Below are 11423 nucleotides of genomic sequence, written 5' to 3' on the forward strand. Positions count from 1 at the left end.
ATCTGAAATTTACAGAAAAGTTGGAAGTGGAGTTGCTTTTTTTTTTTTTTTTTGTAGATCTTTTTTGGTGGTCTGAATCATTTGAGAGTAATTTGTCAATTAGATGCCCCATAACCTCCAAATACTTCAGTGTGTATCTCCAAAAAACAAGGATATTCTTCTGTGTAACCACCATCACAGTCAGAAAATCTACTGATACAATACAACCACCCAGTTCTCAGTCCCCTTTCAAGTTCTGCTAATGGTTCCAAAGACATCCTTGTAACAAAAGGATCCTATTCAGAATCATGTGTTGCACTTAGTTGTCATATGTCTTTAGTCTCCTTGAATCTGGCACAGTTTTTCAGTTTTCCTTTGACTTTCATGGCCTTTTGAAGATTAAAGAGTCAGTTATTTTGTAGAAAGTCCCTCAATTTTGGTTTGTCCTGAACTGTAAGATAATAAATGTGTTGTTTCAAGCCACTAAGTTTATGATAATTTGTAACAGCCACCACAGGAAACACATACTCTTTGAAAGGTCTTGGTGCCTATGCATTCCAGTTTGAAGTCTTTGACTCCAGCCCGGAGAGGACCTCCTTGCACTTGGGCCACTACGGATGACTTTGCTGCCCTGTCGGTATTCAAGGTTGCTGTGTTGGTATCCTAAACTTCTTGCTGAATGCATCTGGTTGGCTGGCAGCCAGGAAGAACTCAATATCGGGGCCAAATTCTTCCTGAATGTAGTAAGGAGGCCTGTTTCAGCCCAGAGGTGAAATAGCTTGGCTGGATTGTCCCAGTAAATTCTCAGGATGCCTGACAAGTACCCTGGTCCATGGCATTCTCTCACTGATGTAAAAGCCTGAGCCTCTGAAGGGATGCCCGCTCCAGGGAAACTGGATACATACTTAACACCTTCTTGGCCTGACTCCCGATGTCCTTCTGGGTGTATGGGGCGGTCTAGGAAAGACCTGGTTATAAAAGTAGAAAAGCCCTATAGAGACCTGCAGACTCAGAGGGCCCCACAAACATTTGCTTCAGTCACCTCTTGCACAGATGAAGGGAATTGTACCAGGTCCAACGAGCAGGAGAGCTCAGACCATTTCTCTTTGCGTAGCTTGGCAAAGAGAAAAATTGCTCATTAATATTTCAAATGAAAGTCTTATTCGGCCGTGGAAGAGAATCCCAGAGAGGTCTGAGTGGATGAGGAGTCTTGATGGAGCCATGTTACAAAAAGTTCAGGAACTTAGGAGAGAGCGGCCGGGAAGGGGGTGGCGATGAGTTAGGGAGGACAGAGCGACTGGGGTCTCCTGTGCCCAATCTCTGTACGCAACATTTTGTGCCTGGCCCGGTGAGGGGCTGGTCTGGGGGCCGCGCAGGGTGGCTCTCCCGGGTCTCCCCTATTTGGCCAGCTGGGCCGGGCTCTGGGCGGGGCTGAGGAGCGCGGGCGGGGGTGGGAGCCCCGGAGGAAGATGCGCGGAGCCGGCTGCGGAAGGCGGAGGGTGGGGATCCGGGGCGAGCTGCGTCCTCGCGGCTGCCCCGTTCCGCGCCCCGCCGCCGCCCGAAGGCAGGCGCTGTCAGCGGAATCACTCCCCTTTCAGGGGGAGGGACGGGGGAAGGGGTCTAGCTCTTTTCCGCTTAAAAAAGCAAAGGGAGCTCGCGGGCAGCTCTGCAGCCCTCCCTCCCCACTGCTGGACCATGCACCCCTGCCCCTGCCGGCTCGGCCACAGGCGAGGACTTGATTTCTGGAGCTGAGAGCCAAAACTTGTTGACTTTTCTTCTCTCCAATAACTGAATCATGCCATGTGCCCAGAGGAGCTGGCTGGCAAACGTCTCCCTGGTGGCTCAGCTCCTCAACTTTGGGGCGCTTTGCTATGGGGGACAGCCTCAGCCAGGCCCCGTTCGCTTCCCGGACAGGAGGCAAGGTTAGTGGCTTTTCTTTATTTCCTTTGAAAACAGGGGTGGAGAGACGTTGGAAACTTGGTTGCTCTCTTCCCCCTCCCCCACTCGGCAGACCTGAACTCTGCAAACCGTTTGGCTGAGTTGGAAGGAAATCTGGGCTGGGAGCTCAGTGACCTGGGCTTTCTCAGAATTCAGTGTTTAAGGTGATGATTCCTTAATTTTTGCTGAAAGGTGAGTATCCCGCTGTGTTTTACAGGGATGACATTGCAGTCTTTGAAAGACCCAAGGAGCAGCTGGTAATATCTCTCTCTCTCTCTCTCTTTCTCTCTCTCTCTCTCTCTCTCTCTCTCTCTCTCTCTCTTCTTCTGTTTAAATGCTGCTGTTTCAACCCCCTACGTTTCAGATTCTAAACAAGGCAAATTATTATTATTCTTTAAAAAAAAAGTTCCAACTGGTCACTGGCAGTCATTGTAGTGTTTCTAGTTAATTTTAAACTTCTGGTCAGGGAAAAGGAAATGTGATTCCGCCCCCCTGCGGAGCACGCTTGGCTATGTTTTGGTTTCCTGGAAAGATTTAGGGTTGTGTTTTTAAAATAAGTCTTTTGGGGGGAAATTTACCTCGGCAGGGGCTCACTTTCCCCTGCCCTGCCTCGCTGGTCACAGCTGGTTGCTTTCTCTTTCTAGATTTTGTGAAACCCATAATGTTATAGAAAGCATTGGAGGAGTTGTGGTGGGCAATTTGTTATTATTATGTTATTATTATTAAGCCTGACACCCCAAGCAGGGTGGTACTGTCGCCTCTGATTTTCGTGGGACTTGGAAGGGTCAGAGACACGTTCCTGTTTGGTGGGGAGTTCATCGTGCCTCTGGGGGAAAACAGAGCTGCAGTAATGGCCCGCATGGTCATTGGGCAAGCTGATCTGACTGTGACAACAGCCTTACAGGGTGCAGGTCCCATTGATATTGTCCCTTCTCTGCAGATGAGGAGGCTGAAGCTTGGAGAGCTTATGAGCCCAGCTAATGGTCGAGTGAGGTTTTGAAGTCAGGTAGCCTGACTTACAATCACGCAGCACTGCCCGTAGCAATCACTGGCACAACACGTGCACGCGTGTGCGCACACACAGTACTGGGAAGCACCAATTAAGTGCTGTGTGTGCTGACTGTGCTCAAATCTCTGGAAGAGTCCTTCATAGCTTTCTGATATCCCGTTAATTCTCAAGGTTACTTGGGTGACAGACACCACCAGCCTGTCCTTGTCTAGTACTTCTAGGCAGAGTTTTCTGCCCACGTTGCAAAGTTCAAAATACTGCTGGAGAACTGTCTGCTGCGGCTTCCAGAGCTGTCAGACAGAAGTCCTTCCCTTTGCTTTACTTGGAAGCCGGAGCGGCAAACATGGGGGTTAGATGTCAATCACCGGCACTCGCTTGTGTAAACGGTCCAGACACCATCTCCCGTCCCCAAGTTTAAAATAGCATTGCTTGTTGTTCTTTGAAAAACAGTCCCTTTGTGAAAAGTCTCTCTTCTGGGGCAACACACACAAAGCCTGCAAACGCTTCCCAGGGCATTTGGAGTTGATTTGGTTCAAAGACCCACATTCTCCTGGGGTGGTTTTCAGTTCCTCTTGCTCCACATCTTCTTTGCAAGGGAATTCAGCTGGGTGCGGAGCAGACGCCACGGAGCCTTGCTTTCTCTCTGGAAAGTAAGATAGGGTTATTTTTCCTAGTGACCTTTAAGGTTATGTGCTAAGAGCATTAGATATTGAAAAAGAGCTGTAAAATGCTCTGAGCTTATTAGTGATATGTATATATTTGGGTATAAAAATAATTTCAGTTTTTAAAAGCCTTTTCATCAATCTTAATCTATTCATTAATGGATTTACAAGTATTCCACTTTTGGTGCAAATGAGAAACTTCTAAGCAGACTTTCATTTAGAACTAAAGAGAGAAAGAAAGAGAAAGAGAGACAGAAGGGCTGAGGGCAAACTAACGAGAGAAGTACATTCTAAGACTTCTTGGGAATAAGGTGACCTGAGTTTTGCTTCCAAATGACCTTTCGTTTCCACTCTGACAGCATTTCTGAATTGCACCCAAATTCTGAACGTTTAATCTTGCTGATTACTTCAGATATCATCTGACCATCTTTCTTATTTTTCCAGACGAAGCCCAGGAGGTCCAGGTGGTCAGTCTGTTAGTCAACATGTATTTACTGAGTGCCTACGAAATGCCACTTCACCAGAAGGGCAAAGGGAATTACGAAGGGTCCAATAGTTGGAGACAGATTCAGACACTAGATAAGCTTTCAGGTCCCTTCTAGTTCTAATTGTTGGGCGGAGTCAGGATTCTAGCCCTAAGCAGGCGTATGGAGGGAGATAAAACCAATCCTTTCTGGGACTAGAAACAGGCAGATTTGACTAACTCTGCTCAGTATTCTTTCCATAAGGCTCAGTTGTGATGTAATAATGTGACTTCCACAAAGTTGCTTGGTTTCTCAACAACGGGAAATATTAATCTTGCACACAGCATACTGCCTTTCTTCTACAGCCAATAACTCAGTTGTGATGTAATAATGTGACTTCCACAAAGTTGCTTGGTGTCTCAACAACGGGAAATATTAATCTTGCACACAGCATACTGCCTTTCTTCTACAGCCAATAATATCCCCTTAGTTTTGTTTATCCCTGTTCTGTTTGCAAAGCACCGGTCATTTCCATGACCTCTTCTGCTCCGGACAATTTTGTGAAATCAACAGGTCAGGAACTTTACCAGCGTGCACAGGCTTGTGCAAGAGCAGAGGGAGTGTTGCAGTGTTTCCAAACAAATGCTCTAATTATTTGCAAAAAAAAAACTCTTCAAGGAGGAAATGATTTCATATATTTTCTCAGTGTAAGAAAAGACTTCATGTTTTTGATATTTCGTATTATTTATAAGATATATGGTTGGCAGATTAGTTATCCTAGGTTTGGTGAGCAAATCCAGCCTCCTGTGGTGTATTTTACAACTTTGAGTGGACTAACATGATCCTCCACGACATTTCAGCATATGTAAATTTCTATAATAAAAGATACAGTAATTTATAAGATATATGGTTGGCAGATTAGTTATCCGAGGTTTGGTGAGCAAATCCAGCCTCCTGTGGTGTATTTTACAACTTTGAGGGGACTAACATGATCCTCCACGACATTTCAGCATATGTAAATTTCTATAATAAAAGATACAGTTGTACGGTTACAACAACCCATGGATGATAATTATAAGAACAAACCTCTGACTATAACAGGAATTCCTTTGCCCTTCTTAGTAAGGAGCCTTAGAGATTCAATTGCTAAGATAGAAATAAATATAAAGAATAAATATAGATTGTGCTCGCTTTGGCAGCGCATGTATTAAAACTGGAACAATACAGAGATTAGCTTGGCCCCTGTGCAAGTATGACACACAAATTCACAAAGCATTCCATATGAAAAAAAGAAGTGTAGATTTAACCTAAACTTTGTAAAAACTGGTAGGTAACTGGTAGGTACTCACCTCTCTCCTTTCTTTCTAAGCTGAGGGTTTAAGATCCCTTGGCGTTTTATATTTTCAAAAGTTCTGTGCTAAAAGGCTTCACTCAAAGTTTCTCCTGAAGTATCATTGCAACTTGTGGCCTCGGTTTCAAATCTAATTGTTAGCAAGGCAGTCAAAGTATTTCGGGCTTATAATTTATTTCCACAAACCCTAATGCAGGCTGTGATGTAATTACAGTGTGGCTCAGTCTGCTGCCCCTTCCCGCCACCTTGACATCTGGTCCTCCGTGGTAGACCCTGGAGAAGCAGTGAGGGCAGAGCTGAGATGTGTGGATTCTGGGGTCAGATTGCCCAGGCACGGATCCTCACTCCCCACCATTGTCACTTTACAGAGAGGGGGGTGGAGGATAAGATGAACGACACGGTTAATAATACCTCCCCAGAGATGTGTGAGGAGTAGACAAGACCAAGCTGGTACACACTTCATGTCATGCTTGGCCATAGAAATGGTAACTATTAGGAGCTATTATTGTTTCCTGACACCCATTCCTCCATTGCTGTCATATTCCTTCTGCATCTGCTCTCTGTTGGCCAAGATTATACTAACTCATTTGCCAAACCAAATGCCTACTGAGAAGAAGCCAAGGTGAGTGTGGGCTTCTCTCTTATCTCTGCTTGAAGGTTACATACATTCATGGCCACAGTGATCCCTGGTAGCCAAGTTTCTATCTTTAGTACCAACAGTGCTAGTGTTTAGCTAGTGAGTGTTATTTGTCAAGCACTATTTTAAATCTATTGCATATGTTAATACATCAGAACCTCACAACCACCCTAGGAGGTAGATACGATTATTATTATGCCTCTTGTGTAGATGAGGCAGCTGCAGTTGGGCCACCAACATAAACCCCGTTCTGTAAGTGGCCTTCTGTTTCTCTCCACGCCTATAGGCTGTCATGGCTTAGCTGCCTCGTTTGCAATCAAATCAGGAGGGAAAACTAATTTTATCGCCAATTACGCTGTCCCATAAAAAGACAATTTCTATCTCCATTTATTGCTGAGCAAATTGAGGCATAAATAATCAAGCAGTTCTTTTCTGGTCAGATCGTCACCCCTAGGGGCAGTGCCCGTTGCCTCTAACTCTGTTTTGCTCTCTGCCATGGGCAACGGCTCCTCTTTAGGTACACCCAGTGCAGAGGCTAAGAATGTGATTTTGAAATAGGAAGCACAGGGCTGTAACTCAAGTAATGTTGTATAATGTTGCGTAGTCACTTATTAGACACGGTTTCCTTATCTGTGAAATGGGGTTAACAACTGAATCTATATCACAGGGTTGTATAACAAATAAGACATATTTAATGAGGAATGACTTACAGTACCTGGTTCATAGGAAATGCTTCTTAAACAGTTACTATAATAACAATCATCATATTATTATACAGACAATTATGTGGCTCTCTTAAAAACCCATTAGATCAAAAGCAACTGAATCAAAATCTGTAAATTTGTTTGCTCTTCTATTCTTTGGGCAGTAAGTGCTGAGCCTTAAGCAAGCCTTAGTCTTTCATTTTATGCTTTCAAAAGTCATGTTTAAATCCTTGCGATGTATCTTCAGAGGCAATCCCTATCAGGGATATTGTACTTGGGAAATTTATGGAAAGAGATGTATCGTTCTCTGAATAAATTGAAATAGCTCCTTGACCAAGTTCGCTTCCTGCACACTGTTCCCATTGCAGTTCTTCTAACTCAGATGTGGGATTGTCACTTCTCCAGGTGATGCACTGCAGAAAGAATACTTTGCTGCCGTTTGAGCCTCTCTCTACCCTCTGGCCTGCTTTTTCCTACACCCTTACCTCCTGTGAACATCCCTATTGATCTGTTACTCTAAGCTCCTCTCTCTTTCTATTGCCTGAGAGGACTCTGTGCTTTACTGTCACCGCCATCTACCCCCTCCAGTGACTGCCAGTGCAAGGGATGCCTCTTCCAAGGTTCTTTCTTCCCTCAGGATGCAGCCAGCAGTGATGGGCACAGGCAGCAGGGCACGGGGAGCAACTGGTGTCAGACTGCCTCCTGTCATGGGCCATCAGCGTCCCTTACTTAACCTCCTCTGCTAGATGCTCTCAGAAGCTGGCACAGTGCCTCGTGCAGCCAATCCTTTTCACCTGTTTATCTTCAGTTGGAAGAAACAACATGAGAAATACAAATTTTGATGGGAAAAAACACAACCCAAATCTCTCCATCATAAGAATTTTCATTTTTACACATTATCTCAAAGACTTTGTTCATATGCATGTGTGTATATATATATATATATACACATATACATATCTCACAATTGCAATTATAGTGGAGACACAATATATATTTATTATCCCTTTATTATATATTATTTTCGTATTTATGCATAATTGCCATGATTAAGTATACTAATATGTCATTTTGATATATAAATTTACATAAATTGTCTATCTAGAGTAATTTTTTCTAAATGTAAGATTAATTTAAAGCAGCACATGTTGGCCTTTGTTTCATGACAAGCTGAATTTGATAGTCGCTTTCTGGGTATAACAAATAAGATATTTCCAACTCTTTTAGTCTTGTTGCATAGGTCATAGCTTATTCAACTTGGAGAAGTATACCCTTTTACTCAGAATTCACATTTTTAAAAATGTAGTTGCTTTTAGTTTGTGTTCCCGTTAAATTGGTCAGTATGGCTTTTTGGAAAAGTAATTTGTTAGAAAAGATGCTTGTATTTCTGTTTTGGTGCAGATGCAGAGACTTGCACGTGTAACAGGGTATTAAAGTGGGACTTTTCCTTTTGTCTCAGTTTCTGCCAAGACCTTAAGTCTGAGGGGAAAAAAGGAGGTTGATTTCCCACATGTACTTAAATAAGAGAAACTCCAGACCAGGTGTGTGGGACTTGCAAAGAAATGTGATTCAAAGCTCTCCTTTCTGCTAGTGTGTCCTCAAAGATCAATGAAAAGATATCGGAGAGAGACTTTCTTTTTTGTGTGTGTGTGTGTCCTTCTTGTGACTGGTAAGGGGATCTCAACCCTTGGCTTGGTGTCGCCCACACCGCGCTCAGCCAGTGAGTGCACTGGCCAGTCCTATATAGGATCCGAACCCACGGCGGGAGTGCCGCTGCGCTCTCAGTGCTGCACTCTCCCAAGTGCACCACGGGCTCGGCCCCGGAGAGAGACTTTCTTCCGGAGTGAGTGCTGGGGTGCTCCCCTCTACAATTTCCCCAACTCAAGGCTGCTCAGGGGGACTTCAGAGATCTCAGAGAGTTTGATGTGGGTTTGGGAAACATGACAACTAGTGTTTTAGCTTTAAAATGCCGATAGGCAAAAGACTGATGAATGGCATTTGATGAGAGAGCCAACCAAGAGCACCACTGTCCAGGAATGGCCTGATTTCCCTGACTTTGTGGGGCATAGCAAGGATCATGGTTGTTTCCTGTGAGCCAGATTTGGACCCCATGTAAGGGAACCAGACCTGGATTGTCTCGAAGGGGTGCCAGGGAGGATGACCTGCAGAGGTGAGGTAGGCTCAGTAAAGGAGGGGAGGGTGGAAAGGCTGAGGGCGGCCAGTAGGAGGAGGAATTGCCCACACCAAGGGACCTGGAGGTGGCAATCCCCAGTGACAGAGGTCTCCCAGAGCCCATAAACCTCTTGAGAGAAGAGGTCAGCATCTGGTCATTGACCACACACAAGGCACCATTGCCAGATGACAGCTATACCCAGCTGAGTAAGACTTATTCTGCCGCTAACTTCCCTTCACTCCCAACACTGGAGGAGCCAGAGGCATCACTGTGAGTAGCAGAAGAGAAGAGCAACATGTGGGAAATACTAGAGAAGCTGGCTACCTGCCCTGCCCAACCTGGCCATTCCTCTCTTCCTCCATGTCTGAAGTCGGAAGGGCAGAGAAGCTTTACTACTATGTAGGGTCAGATATTTCTTGGGAAGTGAGCGGGTGTGGGGAGGACTGAGCCAGTATACTCCTCAGTCCGTGGCACACTAGCGTCATTTTGCACACCAGCGCAAAGACACATTTTTGTTTTATGCATTTATGCATTTTTGTTCCCACTGCCCACTCCTTTTCCTCCCTCTGGAAAACCATTTTAATGGGTTCCCTATGTATTTTTCGTTCATGTGTCTTCTGGCAAACTGTATTATTGTTTGTGTGTGTGTGTGTATTTTCTATTAATGTAAATGGTTCTGTATTAACATTTTTCTTGTTTTTCATGGAGCACTGTTTTTAATATTTGTCGGTGTTGCTCTGTGGTGTGTTGTGCCTAACTGCTGTGGATAGAAGCAATGGTCTCGACTCTTTGCACCTAAAAATTGAGACTATTTGTTAGTACCTAAGAGTGAAAACTCTGCCCGATATTTCATCCAAGGCAGAGAAAAATGATTACACAAAGTGTATCTGAAGGCAGTTGTCTGGGGAAAAAAGTTCAGTTCTGTTAGTAAACTAGCTACAAACTTGTTCACATGAACACATATGAACTGAGCACCTGTGATGTGCAAGATTCTGACCTCCAAAGGATTCAGGGATAAATGGTACAATAAACAAAAGGCAATGTAAAATAAGGCCATTCTGGGAGGTGTAGAGAGTAAAGGCGTGAGAGTTCCTGGAAAGGAGAGAGAACCTAAAACAGGGACATTAGGAGAATGAAGAGGAATGTTTTGAGTTGGGACTTTAAAGCATAAGTGGAATTTTGGTAAAATGCAAAAGACATTCTATTTGAGGGAAGTAAGTAACATGAGCAAAGGAATTCAAGTTAGAAAGTGCAAGGGGTACAGCTGGCAGGTGGCAAATAAGGTTTTCTTTTCTCTTCCTTCCTCCCTCCTTTCTTCTGTCCCTCCTTCCCTCTGTCCTTCCTTCCTTCTTTTTCTTGACCTGAAGTGAAAAATTGGTTTATTTTACTAAGTAGTTTGCTTTAAGTAATCCAGAGTGATGACTAACTCCCTGCTAGTTAGATCCTTTGTTATTCTCCCATAAATATGTACATTATTGTGTGTCCATAAAAAAGAAATAAATCTTTAAAAATATAATGAGGTAGTGTTGAAGATCTAAATTTGGCTAAGTTGGCATGACCGACCAGGTAGGTCTTGCTGCCTCCGGACTCCATCCCCAGCCTGGCTGAGTGCGTGCCGTCCAGAGAGCCATCCTACCAGAGAGGCCCAAGTTCTGCGGAGACCACATGCCATGCGGTGCCAGTGCAAAACTGAGCAGGTAGGCCTCGGTGCCGCTGGACTCTATTCACAGCCTGGCCGAGTGTGCATTGACCAGAGAGGTGCCTCCGTGGAGAGGCCCAAGACCCAAAGATAGTACGCACCCAACACACCAGTGGGTGACTGAACAGACACTGAGGCAGCCATGCCAAATTGGCAGCCCCAACAGCATTCTGGACTCTATTCACAGCCTGGCCGAGTGTGCATTGACCAGAGAGGTGCCTCCGTGGAGAGGCCCAAGATCCAAAGATAGTACGCACCCAATGCACCAGTGGGTGACTGAACAGACACTGAGGCAGCCATGCCAAATTGGCAGCCCCAACAGCATCCTAGCCAGACAATAGTGTTAAACCAGTGGACCATGAAATCCCCTGCCACGATGACTAAACTTGATGTCAGATACCAGAAATATGAAAAATCAAGAAAGAACACCACCAAAGGGTAATAACTCTCAAGCTCTAGATCCTATAGAACAAGAAGCCCTTGAAATGTTGGACAAGGAATTTCGAGTGATAATTCTAAGGAAACTAAATGAGATACAAGAAAACTCAGCTAGACAACATGATGAAACGAGGAAAAGAATATAGGACCTGAAAAAAGAAATGTACAAGGAAATCAATGCTCTGAAAAAGAATGTGCAGAGCTTGCTGAGCTGAAGAATTCATTCAATGAAATAAAAAACACAACAGAGAATTTAACCAGCAGGATTGCAGAAGCAGAAGAGAGAACTTCTGACCTTGAAGACAGGCTATTTGAAATAACACAGGCAGACAAAAAAAAAAAAAAAAAAAAAAAAAAATTAAAAAAAAA

At 44.4% G+C, this 11423-nt stretch overlaps 1 protein-coding gene across 1 annotated transcript in view; it reads left to right on the plus strand.

The window, feature by feature from the left end:
* Positions 1-1612: 1612 nt before the first annotated feature.
* The window catches only part of ADAMTS12 (ADAM metallopeptidase with thrombospondin type 1 motif, 12), a gene marked incomplete at its 3' end in the record, with an annotated part of 15877 nt that continues 6066 nt past the window's right edge, over positions 1613-11423 (plus strand). The window contains exon 1 of the mRNA XM_008585123.1: positions 1613-1901. Coding sequence (XP_008583345.1) covers positions 1775-1901 — 127 coding nt within the window. The remainder of the gene's footprint in view (positions 1902-11423) is intronic.

The sequence above is a fragment of the Galeopterus variegatus genome, unplaced genomic scaffold (genome assembly GCF_000696425.1).
Source record: "Galeopterus variegatus unplaced genomic scaffold, G_variegatus-3.0.2 Scaffold3461, whole genome shotgun sequence".
Lineage (NCBI taxonomy): Eukaryota > Metazoa > Chordata > Mammalia > Dermoptera > Cynocephalidae > Galeopterus > Galeopterus variegatus.